Source organism: Triturus cristatus, chromosome 7 (assembly GCF_964204655.1).
Source record: "Triturus cristatus chromosome 7, aTriCri1.1, whole genome shotgun sequence".
Taxonomy (NCBI): Eukaryota; Metazoa; Chordata; class Amphibia; order Caudata; family Salamandridae; genus Triturus; species Triturus cristatus.
Genome location: NC_140590.1, coordinates 866132854 through 866155035, shown reverse-complemented (window position 1 = coordinate 866155035; position 22182 = coordinate 866132854). Strand labels below are relative to the sequence as shown.

Genomic DNA, 22182 nt, shown 5'->3' with positions numbered 1-22182 from the left:
ACAGACCCAGAAATCAATTAGAACCCTCAAATACCCAACCAATGAAGACACTAAACCTAATCCATTAGAAACACCGGATACAACCTCCAATCAGTGTACACCTGTACCAACCAATAGCAGACTATATAAGGTCCCAGCGACCTCATACAAGGTTTGCTGGCCAGGGAGTTGGAAGCTGCTCCTCTATTCAGAAATCTCCTAGCAGACAGACAAGCTCAATCCACACTTTGGACTTCTGCAAGTAAGGGCATAACAAACTTGTCCTCTAACAATACTGTTTTTATAGAACTTTACTCCCTCTCCTGGCCAAAAAACGAAGTTCACAGTCCCTCCTAAACACAGTTTAAAAAAGCTCACAGCAGATTATTGATGTCTCAGAGCACCCTCTGATGTAGAATATGCCTGTTGGGGGGGGGGGGGGGGGGCGCAGGGGGCTGGTTTCACTGACTTGTTAACACAAAATGGTGGCTGGGGGTGCACTGCCTAAGGTGCAGGTCTTAGCACAGGGCGAAGGAGATATTTTATGATGCAAAAAGTATGCAAGTTCTTTTTGATTAGGGAGAAGCAGGCAGAAAAATAAGGTGCTAAGGGAAATGGTGTCTGTTGGGAAATAAAACAAATGGTCCTTCAGTCTCCAGTAGGTATGCATTGCTATAATATGTTTAGGAAATAAAGAGCATGCTGACATGAGACCACAAGGCATACAGGAAGTTTCTAGAGGATTATGGATGTGGTATAAGTAATATTTGGAGTCTATATTTTATTTGTTTTAATACCCTTCATTAGAGCTTAGTTACCAATTAATATAGTAATAACCCTAAGAATTTTGATCTTGGTTCAGTTCTTCTTGAGTTGGTTATTACCACATCTGCTCATGGGCACACTTGAACTTTTTCTGCAGTAGCACTCAGACCCTGAAACCAGACCATAAACTGCCTTCAGAAAAATCTGGGTTTTGTTTTGTCATGAGGATTGTACCACAAAGATCGGAGAGGAAAGATAAATATAAAAAAGAGGAGATACAACGGACCCTTTAGGAGACGCACATGCAAGGACTTTGCTAGATTTAAACAGTGGAATAGCTGCACTCTGACAGTAGTCTGTTAAAAAAAGAAAAACTGGTTTTATTCAGATAGTGCAGCGTCTCAGATTCAGGCGCAAATAGGTCTATACAGAAGCAATTGATGGTCATTGGTTGTGAATGCCTTCAAATGGTTTGAGAGGACCAATGCTAAGACACTGCTGTACGTCCACATGCATTCTGAAAACAGACTGACAGAGTTCCTGCACAGGGAAGAGTGGGAAATGGGAACAGAGATGGGTGGGAACAATGAAGCAGGGTGGCTCTCTAGACCACGAGCGAAACCAAATCAGTGGAGAGAGAGTGGTGACTAATGAAGAAAAGAACACAGGTAGGGAGAGCAGAGTTTCAACATTCAAACTTGGAATGTGGGGTAACATTAATGAGATGATGATTAGGGGCTAAGTGGTGAGACACATTTGGAGGTTGAGAAATAGGGTAAAGAAAGGATGGAGATAAAGGATGAGGGCACATGTTTAGTCTTGCCACAAATAAATGACGGAATACAATAGAGCATCCCATATTTGCATGGTCAGTAAGGCAAGTGTCACCGAAATAAATATGTTGAATGTAAATTGATTATCGGTCTCTCCAGTATTGATTTTTTTCTATTTGCAGGCAATTTTAAACGCTCCATTTTATGCACCATTTTGCAGAGACTGTCATAGACCAACATCACGGTCTTGTGACCTTTTTATGCCTGTCTCTCTGGAGTTTTCGTTCCATTCTTCAGGATTTCTAGTAGATACTTTCATTCCTCGAAGCATGTGAGGAGGTGTCTTAAATATCTACATAACCGGGTTAGTGGAAGAAAGTGTCACAGTATCTATAAATCTTTCGACTTCTAGTTTCTTAGTGAGGATTCCTTGAGAGTGCTGCTGCAGTGGAAATGGTAGCTGTGAGATTGTATTGTAGCCATTCTTTGTAAGGTCTACTGTTTTTTTTTTTAGAGTCAGTGAGTAGAAAGAATAGTTTCATTTTGCTTCAAATGGACATTAAGCTTACAGGACAAATATCTCTGTGAATCATCCAAGATTTGGGCAATTTCTGTGAATAAATAAAGCTTATTTTGTAGAAGTGGCCGCACAAGGATTTGTTGGGGAAATGTTTTATTATGCATTCTCACTCTGTGAAATAATTTAGCATCAGTTTTTCAGACCGTAAGAATTATTCTATTTGTTGTTGCCATAGACTTAACAAATGCCTTTTCCCGTAAGTGTTTTTGTCGTTGCCAGTTCAAAACTTCTTGAAGCACTTTTTCTTAGTCTCCGGTTGCCATTAAATGAGTGCTTGACTTTGTTTATGTCCTGCCCGGAAACAATTTCTGCATTACTGTAATTTTCACACTTTTTAGGTTTATGTCCAGGTTTGCTTGCCATCAGGCTTAGATTGTGTTGTAGCCCTTGTTTGTTGGGTACCTGAACTTCTGTACGTTACTGACATTTTATTTCTGAATGAATTATTTTAAGGACTAAGATTGTTCTAGTAATTTCAGCCATCAATGCACGTTTGATTGAACTCTCAACCAGTTTCGTATTACACGTATGTGTTGGTCGGTCTCTGTATTATATCTGTGCCAAAAATGTCTTTGCTTCCAGTTTTTGAATGCCTTTTTCATCGCTCCTTTATTACTCACTCTCAACTGGTTGTCTTTTAATGAGTTCATTCAAGAGATTGAATTTACTCAATATTTTTCGTGGACGTAATTATTTTACAGGTTTCTAGAGTAAAAAGTCTATTTCTTACTGTTACGGACAGTGAAAGCTGTTTTTTTTTCACAAGTGTTCCCAGAAAGTGGTGTTGTACATTTGATTGGGCCAGTTTGGTTGCCATGTATTGTTTTTCCTCCCCTTTGTTGCATTCTATTCCTTTAGCACATATAATTTAATTCAATATTAACTCTTGGTTTACTGGTCCCTGTACAAATATTCAGGTTTTTTTGCTCTCCCTTTTAAATAATCTATCCATTCTGTTTTGAATTGTTTTCTGCTATTGTATCTGTAATTGACTGTGTTGCTGCCTCGTAGGCAGTTTTATTAATATTTCTAACAACTTGGTTTGTGTGAACTAGTGACTGATTGTATGCTTTGGTAAGTGAGTTACTATTCATGCTCTGTAGTTCATGCGTCAGACGTGCAGATACAAATTTGACTTTTCCCCCTACCAAAAATGTATGAGCAAGGTGGTAAAGAACACATAGAGGGGATGGTTGTATTTGACTACTTTAAAGTACAGAACCGTTTGGCATTAGTCTGAAAGCAGGGGCTGCTGTCTGGTAGATAAAATATTAATTTCTAAGGGGACCAGGCCACTAGTGGCTTAGACAGTGACACCGACCTAGATTAAGTTGAAGTGACTGTAATTATCCTATGGTATTGCCTTCAAATTTTCACACAAAAAAATGCAGACCGAGATATTTTTCTTAGCTTCAACAACTTATTGCACGTTAGCTATCATAGTAGTGTGTATCATGTCCCTTTTGGATTTTCCTCCTCTAATGCTGTTGTTTAAGGAACTAAGTATAGGCTTCACCAAAGACAAGAATTGACCACATCTTGACAGTAGCATGGCTTCACTTCAACTGTTTTTGCATTTATTCATTTAGGGGATAGTCATCTCTTTATTACGGCAGAGCAACTTTACATTTCTCAGAATGTAAAAGTAGCAGTTTTGTTAAGTTGCTCGAAGAAGGTTCTTCCAGTGCTGTGATAAAAGAAAGAACTGGATGGAATGCCAGACTAAGAACCTACCAGACTCTATTGTCTTATTTCTTGGCCGCAAAACTATTGCCCAAGTTTGTCAGCCGTGTCCGTATATATGCTTCTCTTGTGTTCTTGCCACATTGATATGTTTCCATTTGTTGCATTGCGTACAGCTCTTCCACTGCCTACTTAAGTGGCACACTTGCTTTTCTTTTCAGTGTTTTGAAATATTACGCAAAATACCATTCTAGAGGTCTACTGAAGACTTCTGGACCTAAATATTCGTATTTCTGCTTTTTTGGTCCTGCATGGGAAGACAAATGATAGTTTCTAAATTTAATGAAAATGACCGTGATTGAGAACTGATATTACAGGTAAATAAATTTCCTGCTGTCCCTCATTCTAGACATACAAAGAGCGTGTATTTCGGTTATCTAGTTTGGTAGTATATAAAATATTGTTAATAATGGAAAATAAGCACATTAGTAAATAAAAGATGGTGAGAGGAGGGGCACGACTGGCTAACATGGTAATTTGCCTCAAGGAAAAAAATAACTAGCTTGCTGCACTCTTTACTTATATTTACTGTATATAATGCTATTATGTGACCTCCCGTCACATGAGACCTCCCTGTGACCCTAGAGAGAGGGGAGAAAAATGAAGAGAGGTGCAAGTAATCATTGGTTGTTCAGGGTAAGGGTACAAATGTAAAGAATGGGAGATGGGCAGTTCCAAGTAATTAGGGCCTCATTTATAAGGAATTGGCATAGGGCAGCACTGCATGTCTTCTTGCTGCGCTGCCCTACGCCAATGTGAAAGAGCAGGAATGCAACATATTCATGAAATATGATGCATTCCTGTCCTTTCCCCCTTTCGCTGGCACACAATTTACTGCCTTGCCCGAACATAGGCACCCTTGCACCATGATGTAAGGGTGCCTACGTAGCAGGCAGGATTGTTTTTGTGCAGAAAGGGGTACCTTCCTGCACAAAAACAATCCCAAGAGGCGTTTTCCTCTTTCTGTGTGTGCTGCAAAATGCAGCACACACAGAAAGAGGAAAAAACAAGGAGAAATATTTCTCCTTGTTACTCCTGCTCTAGGGAGGCGTAAGGTTTTACCATTGCCTCAGGTTTATGTGATTAAGTAAATCTGGGGCAGTTTTAAAATCCATGGGTGCTGCGTGGGAAAACACACCGCTACGCCCATGGAATGCCTCCTTGACGCAGAGTAAGGCAAGGAAGTTACTTGTGCTGCTTTGTCTTACTTCATATCCATGAGGCCATGCACAGCCATGCAGAGTGGCTTTGCATCGCCTCATAGATATGATTGAGAGGCTTGCGCCGCCGCCCCGTCAAAAAAAGTGACAATCCGGCTGCATAAGCCTCTCAAATAAGCTCCTTAGTCTGCAGTGAGGTCTGTTGCGGTAATACGTCAAAAGCTACATTATGCAAAACCGGTTTTGAGAGAACCTTTTCCCTCATGTTTGCAGGTCTAAGGTTGAATACGGCCATGTTGGCTAATCAAGTACTGGTTTGTTACAGTCAGTTCCAGTACTCTGTCTGGCTTTCGGTAGTCTGCTGTTCTTTCCACAAACTATCCTTGCATGTCTCCCACTTGCTAACAGCCCTAACAAAGAGTCTATGAACTATTGCTGTAGAAGTGATTGTAGTAGTCACCTCAGTATAGGGTTGAGGCACATAGGCAGTAGTGAAGCTAGCACTGTATACTCAATGAAGGCTAAGAAAATAATAATTCAATATTTGTGTGGGTGTGGCTGACAAAATTGCACATTATCCTAAAAAGACCTTCTGCTAAGAAATTAATTTTGTTGTTTGAAAAACAGGCGTCTGGAGACTTTGTGAGCCAATCGGGACTGCAGGCCCTTGAACAATATCAAGACAAAGAAGAGCTCCAGTACAAAATTAGCGTTATCGTTGGACAATGTGTGGTAAGGAAAAAGCTAGCATTAGTGCCTGTACATAGTGCCTGCTCCTGTCACCTGCATGTCGGAGCCCTCAATATCACAACCCCAGTGCAGACAGCCTAATCAGCACAAAGCCCTCTGCCATGGCTCAAACACGTACAGATGTATCCCTAAGCAATACTGTATTGCAAGCACATTTTAGAGCCACTCTTTGCACCATTTGTTTCCAAAGAGGCTGATTACATAGTCTCTCATACTGTAATATTGCTGTAACATTTTGATATCTATTTGCTTCAGACATGCAGAGAATTGATGTTTTTTGAATCACTCATCACATACAGTTACAGATGGGTAACAGTGATTTATAGGAATGGTTTTCACCGAGGAGTTCTGAGTAATTTAAAATAGATAACAAAATAGAAGCACTAGGTGCCTATGATATCACTCGGAACCCTAAGGTTAAAAACCTCCCTGTAATTTACTTTTTACCCATCTATAATTCTATGTTATGTAAGCCATCCAAATCATGGCCTCCCATCCTGTCCCCAATTTAAAATAAAATCCCTTACTTGCCATCCTTTAACCAAGCCCACCACCTTCCTTGCTGTCTTTCCCTCTCCTGCAGCTGTGCTTTCTGTCAAAACAGACAAGCAGAACTTCCCTGACAGGCTCTCCATGAGCCCTGTCAGCCTGGCCTGTAAGGTCTTAATGATGTAGCAACAGTGGGTAACATGTTTGTTATCAACTTTTGATATGTCACAGCAGTGAGTTACCAGATTTAGAATCTGGTGTGAACTGTAGAGGTTTCCTATAGAAGCCACTTATTTGTCTGTGAAAGATGACTACATATGAAAAGATCAACGCATAGCAGAATATTTCTATATGTTTCTGGGTATTTGCAGCATTCTGAACATGGTGCATCAGTATGAGCGAGCCTTACCCTGCATGTTCTGCCATTGCGCAATGCTTTGTGTAGAATAAACAGTGTAGTGGGCCTAGCTCTTCTTGTGGCATCTCTAAGACACTTTACCTTCAAGCCCTAATCTTCGTATGTGTATCTTCTACATTATCGCTCTGGTCAGCTAGGTTGTGGTTGTTCTTGGTACCTGGATGGAGTTCAGGTTCAGGCAGCAAGTCCCTTGAAAGCCTCTCATTCTGGCACTCTCTTCCATTGGCCCTTAATAGTCATACAACACTTTCTACCAGAGGTGTTGATAAAAAAATAAAAATGACCAGGCGTCTCATGCTGTAATTGTTGTATCAAGTTTGTCACTCTTCTACGTGGGATGTACAGTTACTAAAGGTTTATTTAATTTAATTCTAATAGAAATATACTGCTTCGTTGCACATGCGAGCTTTAAGTAAATAAAAAAGGTTTGTCTATTTTCAGGCTACTATTTTCTCTCATGAACAGAATGTGAACAGTCACCATCAGCTAAAGGCATTAAAATGATAGCCATGCTATGACTGTTCACAAATATAATTTAGTAAAATAAAGTACATTTATTTTAAGTGAGTATCACAAAACATGCATCTATATCACTTAATCAAGTGACATAATGGTGTGGAACGGCACTAGTGAAAAAGGTGCAATTGAGTTGTTACTCATAAACATTTAAAAGTCATGCAATATCATTGACTCCTGGTCTGCTACTCTACGACTGTTCTAGAGGAGGTTCTCTGGTATTAAATCTTTCATTGATTTACATGCTTGAATCTTCTCCACCATCGAGGTTGGAATCCCATGGTAAATATAACAAGCTAAATAAATGAAAGCATTGTTTAATAAGCTTAAATAAGTGACATTGTAAACAAATTCACCTAATTTTAAGAAGAACTAAATTTCATCCAGTAAGGATCCGCTCAGGAAGCACGTTTCCCCTCAGAGGCCATCATACCTCAGGTTTCTTACTGCACATGTGAAGGGAGTCTCCCTGAGATCTACTCAGTTTATCTTCTCTGAAGCTATTTTTTGACCACTACAAATTCTACTTTTACTAAAACTGACTTCACTATTATTGTAAATTCTGACAGGAAAATATCAGCTGCCCCCTTATAAGGGTCTTTTTAGGACTTGTAGTTCCTTTGGAAAGCTTAGGCTTCACTCTGAAGATTTCCTTAAGGAGAGCCTTTATCCCCTTCACCTTAAACATAAGGCCATGACTGTAAGTACTCCTGTAGTTTTTCAGCAAAACTGTCAAAGACAGGGAGGGCAGGTTACTTATTTGGCTCAAACAAATAAAGGCAAGGAAGGATTCATCCACTGAAGATAAAGGTGGGGAGAAATTATCTATTTACAAAAAGACCACAAAAGAGAACTCCATACATAAAGGGAATCCTCTCAAGATCCCTCTAAGACGATCCAAAAGGGCCAGGAAAAGAGGCAGGTGGAGAAATGTCCTGCCTTAAATGTAGGAAAGCCTATGAAGAAGTAAAACTTGTCGTCTTCAATAAAACTTGAAAAATCCAGGTCAGAGCCTTCCACTCCTTCTTTAGCTCCTAGTTCGGATGCAAAGAAAATATCGACAGACCTCTTGTCGATGAGATATACGTCGTATAAGGAACCGTCGACGGCAGAAACGGTAACATCTTCAACAACTATGAGATTATTTGTCATGAATATTGACGAATACTTCGACAGCTATACCATCTACAGTATTGACACTGTCTGCAACAACTTCTTTACCATCATCGACGTCTCTGTTGTCGGAGCCTAAAGCATTTTTCAAACTTTAAAAAACCTTTATCAATGACACCGTTGACTGGCCGTCAGCGAAGCAGCCAAACATTATTTTAATTGCGTATAAGAAAATACAAGACCCTATCCTTCTGGAACACACTTCCTCCAGCAAAGTCTTTCCTCTACCATCTATGCATTTGTTGGATGCAAACGAGTCTGCAGATGAATGTCTTTTTGGCCTTGTATACAGCCCCACACAACTTCATGTAAAATGTCAGGACGATGATGTTGACAAGAATTTAGCAAGAGAGTTTACAGTCCTAGATCAACCAGATGCAATTGGATACAGGTATAATTGCTGAACAGTACTCTTATGATCCCTTTAATTAATAGGATCAATAGCAGAAGCCAATAATGCAGAACCCAACAGCCTTGGTCACAGCTCTCCACCACATGCTTTCAGACTATTACAAAAGGTTTCCAGAGTGAACTGCTCCTCCTGTACTTCCACAACTGTCCTCCTCCTCATCAACAGACTGCATCTTCTTGTTCTCCTTGTCTAGTCCATTCCGTAAAGAGTCCAAGTTTGCAATCAAAACAGATTGCTTCACCTAAAACACTAGCAAAGATATTTATTCTGATGATGAAGAACCAGAGGAAGGTTAGCTAACTAAGGATTTACTTGCTAATGCTGGAACGGAATGGGATGATTATGTTACACCACTCTCGGCTCCGCCTACGCTACAGGCCACTAGTTCCCCTCTGGATGACATTCATGCCCTGTTAGAAAGAGCTTCCAAGTGGTTCAAATCAGTTTTTCCATACCTGGAGAAGTGGCTCATAAAGGGTCTTTTGTCTCACAATAGAATTGCTCAGAGATCTAGGTCTCACATTAAACAGAGAGAAGTCTTGCCTTCAACCCAGCAGAAAAAGAACTATTCTTTGCGACGTTTTTGGATACAACCGCGTGCAAGGCCTTCCCTGCAAAAGAAAGGGCACTGAAGCTAACCAACTTAGCCGCGTACCGCTTGAAAAAAAGTCTGTTTAGGTTTGAGTCTTCAATCATTACGAGTATGATGTCTTCCTACTGTCACTTCCGCTTGAGGCCATTTCAGGAGGAGTTAGACAAACCGTGGACTCAAAGCCGAAGATCTTTCAAAGACATCATACAGATCACTCCCAGAATGAAAATTGCCATACCTTGGTGGATGTAGGAAAGCAATATCTTGTTAGGCCTAACATTCCTAAGCTTGTCACTTCAATTCGTGATGACCCCAGATGATGATTTGAAATTTCTAGAGCACAACAATTGGCCATGGGCATCAAGGCACTGTAGTCTTACTAGACTGCTAGGCAGGAGCTGAGAAAGAGAGGAGAAAGGAATCCCAGAATCTCCTATGTCTTGCTAAAGTGTAAAAAGCCACATTTTTAAAGCCTTTCTAAAAGAAAGATGTGGCTTTATGGCGGTAAGATAGAGGGGTAGACTATTCCACAGCCTTGCAGCCACAACTGAAAAGGATCGGCCTCCCCATTTCTTCCTGTGGACTCTGGGAACGATCAACCAATTGCCAGCTGCAGAGCAGGGATTTCTGGCTGGTATATGTGATTGGAACATGGTTTTATGTCTGCTGGACTTGCTGAGTAGAGGGCAAGCCCTTCCAAGATACTTTCCTAGAAGTCTGGGAAACACATTTACAGGACTTGGGAAGTCAAAGGAAAATGGATATCTCAAGAGACTGAGATGTGCATCAATCTTATAATGTCAAGGAAAGTAGCCCTAAGACTTTAAGCAAACACAAGGAGATGATGGACGGAGTGCTGAAACTTTTCAGACACTCTCCCCCAGTCACAGATCTGGGTTGAATCCACCATCGTTCTTTAGCTCACTTCGCCACCTCAGTTCAGACCCAGCTATGTGCAAATCAGCCTTGACCCTGTGCCTCATGGGAACAGTCCAGCCCGAACTGCCAGACCAGGTCTTCCCTGAACTGGAAACAAGCATCCTGGAACTGGTTGCAGGGTAACACCCCTCATCAGCCAGGCTAGCTTGAATCCAGTGGCAAAGTGAGCAAGGGACCCACGTCTAGGCATACCCTGCCCTAAGTTGGCAAGGTATGCCCAGACGTGCATCCCTTGCTTACTTTGCCACTGGATTCAAGCTAGCCTGGCTGATGAAGGGTGTTACCCCGAAACCGGTCCCAGGATGCTTTGTGCTTGCTTTGCTTTGTTCGCCCTAAGACTTTAAGCCTTTCTTCCAAGACTGAAAAGTTCATCTGTACTAGTTTGCAGAGGTAACACGACCGCAATGTACTACCTATTCAAGCAAGGCAGGACAAGGTCACGCCTATTGTCCATGGAATGCCAAGGATCCGGGATATGGATACTTACTGCAGTATTGGAACTTTCATAGATTCACATGCTTGAATCATTCCCCGTTAATGAGATGAGAGTCCCCGGTATATCAAAATAGCAATGCAAAGCCAATACAGACAGAAACCAGGGCAAGGCCCATTTCAGTTTTGTAACGTATCTCCATTGTTATGTAAAAGAGACCACAAATATGTTTTCAACCAATATGGACCTCTCACCTCTAGAAAACTTCTGAGAGAACCTGCAGACCCTCAGATTTTCTACCGCACGTTGTGCTATGGAGTCTCCATTGAGCTCCGCTCAGCTTCTTCAATTCTGCTACTTTAGAAGTTTTGAATACAAACCTTTTCTTCGAATCGGCTATCTTCTACTGTTGGTGCAATCTACTTCAGTATTATTTCTCCAGGTTTTTTTGACTATCATGTCTGACAAGGAGAAAAAGAATCTCTTTAGAGCCTGTGCCACCTGCTGTAAGAAGAGGCTTCAAATGGACGACCTTCACAAGGACTGCATCTATTGCCTGTAAACTAACCATAAGGCAAAGGATTGTAAGGTATGTTGTACCCTTTCAAATAACACATTGAGAGATCGTGAAGGGAGCCGCCTTATTTGGCTTCAAAAGTTAAAAGCCCAAGAGGAGATAAATTCTAGTGAGGACAGTGATGAGGCGACCTCTTCCTCATCTAGGAGGTCCCATAAGAGAGGGAGATCACCTCACGCTCATACATCTAGCAAGCATCCAAAGAAAGCCTTCAAAAAGAACCCTCAAGGCTCTTATAGGCATAGTCCATCTAAATCTCCTCACAAATCTGACAAGGAGAGAAAAGGACATTCCTCTGGGGACAGTAAAGCGAAAAAAGCACGTTCTGAGCCTCCATCACCTCCTCAAGGCAGGCATTTTTTTAAATACCTTCTTCTGTTCCCCCTGTCGACGAAAGCATTATTGTCTACGTCACAGTCTACGAAAAAATCTTTGTCGTCGTCGTTGATGAGCTGTAAGATCCACCAGTCTTCAATATCTAAGCAAAAGGCATGATAATGGTCCTTTTGGCTATGATCATAGCCCATCACAGTTGTACGTCAAGTGCAAGAGGATGACTTTGAGGAGAACTCTACGGAACAACAGTATTATATTCCTCATCAGGAATAGCAGGACGACACTGTCTGCATGCCAGCGTCATTATTAACAGACTGCAGTTCATGCTGGTGGACTACAGGAAAAGATTTCTACCAGCATCTGTTCCTTCTGAACTGTCTACACTGCCACCACAGGCACAATCTAATCCTTCTACCCCACACAGGGCCAAGATTTGCAGTCAATAAATCCCCAAAATCACCACCACCTGTTCCTCAACAAGATTCAGGAACAACAGACGATGACCAGGAGGAGGGAGAACTTGAGAACTTGGGGATCCACACCAGGAATGGGACGACTATCTCATACCCACTCCATCTTCGCCCACTCCCGGGCCCTTTGATACGCCCTAGAGGACATTGGTTGATTCCAAAACTGCTTGAAAGAGCGGCCAAGCGATTTGACTTGCTAATGCTGACATCCTAAACTAAATGCTTTCTATATGACTTTACAAAGCCTTTTAGAAAGTCAGTTAGGGCTATTCCAGTTGTGGGCTACATTTGGGAGGGAGGACTTAAAGTAATGATAACACCAGCCACAGTGATTCCAGTTCTATCTAGATTGGAAAAGAAATATAAAGCCCCAGAGGAAGCTCCTGCCTGCCTTGTGGGTCATCCAAAGCCTGACTCTGTAATCTCTCAGGCTGCACAGAGGAAATGCAAAAATCCTTCGGCTTCAATTACCACACCTCCAGATAAGGAAGGCAGGTGTCTGGATAATGCTGGCATGCGATTCTTAATGTCAGCACTGGTGGGTCATAGCAGCAAATGTTCTCGCAGTTTTAGGACGCTATGATCGGCAGATGTGGTGCGATCTAGCACCGTACATAGATTGGCTTCCTGAGGACAGTAAAACGGAAGCAAGGAAGATCCTCCAGGAAGGGGACGGTGTATCCTCGGAGGTTAACGACTGTGCGATGGACATTGCCATTACAGAGTTTAGATCGCTAGGAGGTGCAGCGTTATTACGCCGCCAAGGATGGATTAGTAAGTACAAAACAAAATCCTCAACCTTCCCTTTGATAGATAGGCCTTATTTGGCAAGCATATTGATGAATCGCTCCAAGATAAAAAGAAAGACACCGACACTGCCAAGTCATTGGGGACGCTCGCTTCAATACAGAAAAGTACCCTTTAGGGGAGGCAGAGGTCTTCCATCCTACAGAGGTTGATATCAACAATATTGGTATCCCTATTACACCTCCTCTTCTCCGCCATATCACCCGCACTATTCTCAGCGGCAACCACAGTCTGCGGCATACTCGAGATCTGCCCTTAGAGGGAGAGCAGGGCGACAGGGGACAGATTCCTCACTTTGCCAATGACTATATCCAGGCTCCGGCTACCTCTTTGTCCACCCCTTCACAAGTCACCTTAGTGGGAAAAATGTTGTCACAATTTCAGCAGTGGCAATAACAACGGACCGATGGGTCCTCAACCTTATCCAGTTCGGCCATACCCTGGAGGTTCTTCAAATTCCACCATGCACTCCGCCAGGTCGACAGGAGGTGAAACACCTACATCTCCTGCGTTTAGAAGTTCTTGTCATGCTCCACAAGGGAGCAGTAGAACTGGTTCCTGCGTTCCAGTCAGGGAAGGGGTTCTATTCCCGTTTCTTCTTCGTACGAAAAAATTTCAGACAATCGTGACCGATTCTAGATTTGAGGATTGTCAATACCTACCTCAAAAAGCAATCTTTCCACATGGTCACTCTGCAGGATATTTTGTTACTACTAAACCCAGAAGATTACATGGCCACTCTTGACTTACAGGATGCATATTTTCATGTCCCCATCCACCTATCCCACAGAAAGTACCTACGATTTACTGTAGCCGCAGGCCATTACCAATTCAAGGTACTGCCATTTGGCCTGAAGTCGGCTCCAAGGATATTAACCAAATGTCTGGCTCCGGTAGCAGCCTTTCTAAGGAGGCAGCAACATCAAGTGTTTACTTTCCTGGATCACTGGCTAATAAAGGCTCCATCAGTGTCAGCAACTCGGACTTCCATGGTAGCATGCACAAGGCTGTTCGCCAAGCTGGGCCTTACCTTGAACAAGGCGAAGTCCATCTTGCATCCCTCCACAAGCATCACCTTTTTTGGAGCGATTTTAGACACAACGCTCAACAAAGCATTCCCATCTCTTGAAAGACAGGCGGAAATAATATTGTTGGCTCAGCAATTCATAAGAAAAAGGTCACTTTCAGTTTGCCGCTACAAGTCCTTCCTGGGAACAATGTCATATTGTAATCCCTCTTATTCCCTTTTGCTGGTTTCGGATGCGTCCTCTGCAGGAAGAACTAGATTTGTAATGGTATCAAGCAGGAGGTACTTTTGAGGACGTCATTGCTTTTGTCAATGCCATCTCTTGGTGGACTTGGTGAAAAAATATTTCAATCGGTCTCTCTTTTCCTGCCACTCCATCTCCGCTCATAATTATCACTGATGCCTCCGTAGAAGGATGGGGAGCTTTTCTGCAAGATCTCCAGGTCAGGTGCTGTTGGCAGTAACAACACCAACATCTCCACATCAACTTGAACTTGCTGGACCTCAGGGCAGTCAAATTAGCATTACAGGTTTTCCTGCCAAAGATAAAGAACTCTGCTGTGTTAGTTAGGACAGACAACACAGCCACAATGCATTATGTCAACGAACAGGGCTGCACCAGATCTCTACTCCTCTCAGGAAGCTCAGTGCATCTGGGAATGGGCGATACAAATCGAGTCTCTTTAAAGGCGGAACACCTTCTGGTCGATCAGAACACAACAGCAGACACATTAAGCAGGCTTAATTCATCCTGCCACGAATGGGAATTGCATCAAGAGACATACATCTTTCGCCAATGGGGCAGACCAGCTGTAGATCTGTTTGAGACTCTGGAGAACAAGAAATGCCGGTACTTGGCAAGCTAGCATCACAATACGGTATCTTGGGGGAATGCGTTTTTGATGGCATGGTCTGGCATCTTTGCCTACGTATTTCCGCAGATTCCCCTCCTGCCAAGACTGTTGATGAAGATGAAGGCAGACCCCTGCAGGATGATCCTATAAGCCTCATCGTGGCCGCGTCAACATTGGTACACAGAGCTTATCCTACTTTCAAAGAGACAACCCATCCTCTTACATCCCATTCCATCTCTTCTATGTCCCAGGGACAAGTGCTGCATCCAGATCCCAAATTACTTGGATTAGCAGCATAGCTTCTGAACACCTTGAATTTGAGCATCTAAATAACTAGTTGGAATGTAGGGATATTCTTGGCAATGCCAGGTCACAAAGCAGTAACAAGACATACAAAATGAAGTGGAAGAGATTTTGTATCTGGTGTTAGGAAACCGTCGTCCATCCTTTCTCATCCTCACCTCATGAAATCCTGCCATACATCCTGCTTTTTGCACAGTCTGGACTAGTGCATGCCTCTATTAAAGTCCATCTGGCTGCTATATCTTGATTTAGAAGGACTTCTTCTGGTCCCTCATTATGGTCGGCAACGATCATTAAACAATTCATGAGAGGGCTATTTCGGATATTTCAACCTGTCTGGCATCTGAACATAGTCGTGTCAAAACTCATGAAATATTCCTTTGAACCTATACATAGATATGACCTCCAGTTCCTTTCATGGAAAGTGGCCCTTCTTCTAGCCTTGACATCGGCTAAGAGGGTCAGTGAAATTCAGGCTCTCACTATCCAGGAACCTTTTCTGCAATTCAGGGACGACTGAGTACTCCTACGTACCAACCCTAAATTAATTCCCTAAGTTCTGTCGGATTTACACTTGAACGAGCCTGTTCTACTCAAACTCTTCTTTCCACAACCAAAACTGCAGCGGAAAGAGCCCTTCATTCACTAGATATACAGCGTTGGCTTGAGTTCTATCTTCAAAGGACCAAAGCCTTTCACATATCATAGTAGAAACCACTGTAGACCAGTTGGCCCCATTAAAATCCTACCCTAATGTGACTGGACGCACTCATGCAGCATGGTTCTCTCCAGATCTACGGAAGGAAAAAAGCCTCTGCAAAAAGCTGGAAAAACGCTGGCGTCTCTCCCATGACGCAAATGATAAAGAAATGTACAAGAACTCTCTAGCCCACTATTATAAGAACATAAAGATTGCGCGCAGAATCCATATTGAGTCACAACTTAATCAGGCAGGAAAATCCTATAAAGAACTCTACCGCATCCTCAACTCCTTCACAAATCCTAAGGCCTGTCACAATGCAGTAACTCCATCACAAGAACTCTGTGATTAGTTAGCCAACCACTTCATCCAGAAAATTGAGTTTATTTACGATAAAATCAATAAAGACAGGGGCCCTTTGAATGACATTTCAACCCTCTGTCCCTTACACTCACCTACTATGCATTCATTGGAATGCATTCCCCCCTCGCACAACTGATATTGTGGAGTCTCTACTGATAAACGTTCAAATCAGGTTCCCCTCAGGTTATTCTACCTGCTAAAGTATCTTCATCACGCCATAAACGGCAGTCACCTGCTATTTGTTAAATTCTTAATCTTTCATTGAGCAAGGGCCACTTACCACCCGAATGGAAGGCCGCCCAATGCCCATGGGATGGATGATCTGTCCAACTGCCGCCCTATTTCTTTGTTACATTTTCTGTCCAAACTATTGGAAAAACACATTAACAAACATCTCTGAGTACATTGAAGCGACAGGATGCGTCGACCCCTCTCAGTCTGGGTTTCGACCTAGGTTTAGTAAGGAGTCCGCATTGATTGCCGTCACAGACAACCTAAGATACTCCCTGGACAACTGACAAGCAGCACTATTAGTACTACTGGATTTGTCCGCATCGTTTGACACTATATCCCACTCCATGCTACTCAATAGACTGAGAAACATTGTTATCTACGGCTCAGCCTTTTAGTGGTTGTCATGCTTCTTAACTCACCGTACTCAAACCATCAACCTCGACGCCTTCCGATCTCAAACTTTGGAGTTGACTAAAGGAGTACCTCCGGGATTCTGTCTCAGTCTCACTCTGTTTAACATTTACGTGGCTCCGTTGCCGGACTTACTCCCGGAACTGGGCTTCATTCCAATGTCATAAGCTGATGACACCCAGCTTTTAATGGATTTTGATAAAAACTCTCCCAATACCAAATCGACCTTTTCAGAAGGCATGACAGCCATTACTGCTTGGATGAGGAATAATTTCCTGCAGCTTAATGCAGGTAAAATGGAGATCATGCTATTCGGAGAGGCTCCTCTACTTTGGTCCCCAGATTGGTGGCCAACTGAAATGGTTGCCGCCCGGTGCCCAAAGCAGTGGTAAAAAAAAAACTTAGGTGTACACTTGGACCAAAAACAGTAGGCTCCTGCTTTCATTCACTAAGCCTCTTGAGGAGAGTTTTCCCTTTTCTCTCCATGACAGTTTGTAAATCACTCCTTCAGGCATTAGTAATAAGCCGCCTAGACTACTGTAATGCCCTCCTGATTTCAGCTAACTAATCCTCCCAAATAGACCTCAGGTGGTCCAAAACACTGCGGCCCGTCTAGTTTCCAACTCTCCTGCCAGGACCGCCTCTCTGCTGCTACATCATGGACTACACTGGTTACCAATCCGCAAGCGGATCCGATTTAAGATCAGCTGCACTGTTGACAAGGCACTAAACGGCAATGGCCCTAGCTACTTAGCAGATAGATTCATTCGTTATCAGCCTTCCAGAACACTCCGGTCAGGCTCTAACTCGCTACTCTTGGTGCCCTGTGTTAGGAAATCCCGCATAGAGGGGGGGGGGGGGGGTTTGGGTTGGTAGAAAGCTTTCCCACCTATTGGAATCAACTCACCAGCCACCTCCTGAAATGCTTGACTATTTACTCTTCTGAAAGCCCCTCAAACCTGAGCTTTTCGAAAACCTATTCTTTTCTTAACTGTAGCACTTCCGTAGCGCGGAGATACCCCTTTGGGGATGATTCGGGCGCTTTATAAGATTTATATAAGATAAGATAACCCAGCTCTTTGCTGCCTTCAGTGCCTCTTGGAAAGTCTATACCCTGTCTAAACAGGGTATTGCACTTTGGATCTGAAGTGCTATTCGAAATTGCCATCAATTGGTAGGGAAGCCCCTTTGGGCGCTAGTGTGTGCCCACTCTACAAGAGCGGTCTCTGCATCAGCTGCTCTATTTGCCGGAGTACCTATCCAGGACATCTGCAGAGCTGTGACCTGGAAGAGTACCCACACCTTTACCAAGCATTACTGCTTGGATGCCGCAGTTCACAGTGAAGCTGCAGTGGGCTTAGCGGTGCTGAGGAACCTGTTTCAGTGACTCTGAGCTCTCTATTTTCACCCCAACTTCCTTTCTACTGTAATATTCCACACAGTTTTCGTTTATATCTTATATACTTCTTTTTCCTAATGTTGCTGTTACTTCTAATATGTTACATTGTTCAATTATTTCTGAATACAATAAGTAGTTAAATCTATGCCGTTAATTGCCAATTTTTCAGACCGGGTCTTAAAGTGTATCTTCTTCTTTGAATATTTATAATATGGATTCTACACACCTCTTTATACCAGAAAGTTTGATTCTAACTGCTAGCTACTCTGATTCAAGTATGTGAATCTATGAAAGTTCCATCTCTGGAGTAAGAAATAAGTTACGTAATTGTAACAGTAGTTCTCCAGTATTGGAATCTTTCATAGATTCACATGCGACCCACCTTCCTCCCCTGAGAGGCTCACCTTTTGGATTTTGCACTGGTGCTGTGAAAATCTGAGGGTCTGCAGGTTCTCTCAGGAGTGTTCTAGAGGGTGAGAGGTTCTGATTAGTTGGAGACATATTTTTGATTTCTTTTACAAAACAATGGAGATAAGTTACAAAACTGAAATGGGCCTAGCCCTGGTTTCCGTTTGCATTGGCTTTGCATTGCTATTTTGATATACTGGGGTCTCCCATCTCGACAACGGGGAGTGATTCAAGCAGGTGTATCTATGAAAGATTCCAATACTGGAGAACTACAGTTACAGGTAAGTAACTTATTTGTTCAACACCAAATTACACTAAAAGGCGTAACATGTACCTGGAATAAAAAATAATTGGGCAGATACACTCAGCAGAACATCAAGAGAGTGCCACGAATGGGAATTGGACTAAAGTCTACTAACTTCCATTTTTTAAACCTAGAAAAGTCCAAAACTAGACATATTTGCAACATATCTCAATCGCAAATGTCACTTCTTTGCCAGCAGATTCCAGCTAGAAGGGTTGTGTGGGAATGCCTTCCAGATAGCCTTGACAGGAATGTTCGCCTATGCATTTCCCCATCTACCACGGATTCCCAGAGTATTGAGTACAATCAAAAGCGAACCATGTTGCATTATCCTAATAGCATCATTGAGGCCAAGATAGTATTGGTGCACAGAGCTACTTCTCCTATAAGCAAAACAGCATATTCCACTCAGACCAGTTCTTGGTCTGCTAACCATGATCAAAGGCCAAATTGTTCGTCCAACATCCGAGCTCTCTCAATTTATTATCCTGGCTGCAGAATCTAATAAGTTTCATCCCTTAAATATTTCAGAGGACTGCAAGAAGATCTGGCAAAAGCCAGAGCTGAATCAACTAGCGCAACCTATATTGCTAAGTGGACTTGTTTCTGTAAATGGTGCTCTCAAAATGACATTCACCCTTTTTCATGAAATCTTGCTGCATTTATTACACCTGACGCATTCAGATCGTTAAGAAATTCCTCAAGGGCCTATTCAGCGCTTATACACCAGTTACAAGGCCACTAGTTTCATTGCAATTAAACATGGTCCATAAAGCATATTTTAATAGCAACAATTCACACTACACGAACGGCTACTACAGAAAGTAGTTGGGAAGATAACAGAAAATCTGAGTGAAAGGTTTCCATTAAATGGAAACCAGGAGACGAACCGCAACCAAAATGCTTCTTAAAGCAGCACATGAGAAACAAAGTTGGAATAAACAAAAGCATAACACGTTGGTAAAATAGGGGAAATACATTCTGGTGTATGCAAAGTTAAAAAAATTACATACACCTGTTTTGGAAAATGGCTTTATTATTAGCCATAACTTCTGACAGTATCATTAGTGGAATCCAAGCCTTCACTATTAAGGAACCATAGATGCAATTCAGGGATGACAGGGTCATATTGAGATCGGACCCTCGCTGTAACCCCAGAGTTGCATCATACGTTTGTCTGAATGAACCAATAGTCCTTAAGACTTTCTGCTAGAATCCGACTAATGCAGCAGAAAGAGCACTTCACACTTGTGACGTAAAACGATGCCTCACATTTTATATTGACCTCTGTAGAGCCCCAAAATGAAGTAACAGGCATACATGTACCTGCCATTACTGCCTGAATTCCTCCGTGAGAGATGATGCAGCAGTGGGTCAAGCTGTACTTCGACATCTGCGTCAATGAGGTGAGCTCTCTCTCCATGTTTTACTTTCTACCTTAAATATCTGCTTCCACCTCCTCTTATAAAAATTTTTGTTAAGTTGATAACTGCTTGCTTTCCTGATACAAACGCGAGTCTATGAAAGATTCAGTACTGATGGAAAAACAAGTTACTTACCTGTATACTGTAGTTTCCAGTATTGATGTCTTTCATAAATTCACATACTAATTACCCCCTCCCCATAAGAGCTCACTGCTTGTAACTAATGCATCTTTATGAACCTTACACTTGTGCTGATAAATCATCTGAGGTGTAGTAACCCTTGAACAGAAGAGTGCTTCCTGAGCTGATTCCTGATTGTCTGAAGTTTGGTTTTTCTTAAAATGATTGGAATTGGTTTAAGTTTGTTAAGCAATGCTTTCCTTTAAACTGCTTGTTATAATTACCCTGGGACTTCCTCTTTGACGACAGGGAAGATTCAAGCTTGCAAATCTTTTAAAAATATCAGTACTAGAGTATAGAGGTAAGTAACTTTTTTTATGGTGTCGTAGTGGGATGAGTCGTTTGTGTCTATTAGTATAATGTTGTTTCAGCCTGGGTGTTCATTTTTGATGAGACTATTTTTTATACAGTCTTCTACCCTCAGTGCAAGTTTTCTGTCATTTCTGCTTCAGTTTCCTGTTACTGCCAAATTGGGATATAAGATCAGCGGTAACCCCACAGATTGCGCTCTTTCACCTGGAGTGTCTACCAGTTAAAAGCCGGCTAGTCTTTATGTAAAATACTGATGAAAAATTAGAAATGATGGGATGAATGGGACCAGGTACCAATTTCCTACAGTTAGTAATTCCTCACTGGTAAGGGGAGTGTCAGGGCAGGACCCCCACTGTAATCCCCAGTAACCCCCCCACCACCCACAGCCTTGAATTACCAGTGCCATATGTAACTCTAGCTAGGCAGAGTTAACGCGGAGATAACCGGAACCTCGTAATGTAGCCCTGGGGAGCTAGCAAGGTGACTTGGTGAGTCAAGCACACACCAGTAACATTTGAATTTATGCAAATGACTTGCAGGTTAGACTCACAAAACATGTTTTTCAGGCCAAGTATTTTGGTATTGATATACTTTCAAAAAAAATATTCGTGGCACATGTTTTTTCAGATTGCTCTTTGTACCTGACCGAATCCATCCATCCATACCAAACGTGTTTTGCAGCGACCATGAACACAATTAATTCCTTAGTTGAAGCATCCAGTACGTTAAGATGCCCATTTATGGGCAGTTCAGAAAACCCAACCAGCAGCCTCCTACAATTGCTTGCTGAATACTCTAATGTCCTTTTGATGCTTTTGGAAATCTCAACGTCCTAAAAAGATAATTGTATGCCAAAAAGGCCTCATCAACAGATCTTCGCTGATATTCAGATATTTTTATATGAAGAACCATTTTTTAAACTGTATTTTCTTTTAATTTTTATCACAGAAGCAGGCATTGGCCATTTTGGCACACACAAACAACTGCAGTGTGGTTTCGCACCTTTAGCTGTATTGCCAAGCACTGATTAGGCCTACAGGTCTAGCCTTTTATTTCTGAAAGTGCGTATTTATATGCAAACCTATGCTTCATTTCTAGTTAGCCACAACTAGCCCAAGAAGTAGCAATATGCTCTAAAGAGAGCTTTCTGCTGAACTTGAAGCATTTCCAACCTGATTTGCTTTGCATGGATCAAGATTATAGACTGTTACGGGGAGGATGTGATTAGTACTGAGCACACATGGCACAGCTAATGTTGCACGGTTAAGTAACCGATTAAATTTAAACAAAACTCCTTTCATCCTTCACTATTCTAGAGAAGCCTTGCCTCTTAATTACAATGCAGAGGCTT

At 42.2% G+C, this 22182-nt stretch overlaps 1 protein-coding gene across 1 annotated transcript in view; it reads left to right on the top strand.

Annotated features, from left to right (window-relative positions):
• The window catches only part of TMCO6 (transmembrane and coiled-coil domains 6), a 167839-nt gene that overhangs the window by 132135 nt on the left and 13522 nt on the right, over positions 1-22182 (top strand). Inside the window, exon 13 of the mRNA XM_085617809.1 lies at positions 5628-5732. Coding sequence (XP_085473935.1) covers positions 5628-5732 — 105 coding nt within the window. The remainder of the gene's footprint in view (positions 1-5627; positions 5733-22182) is intronic.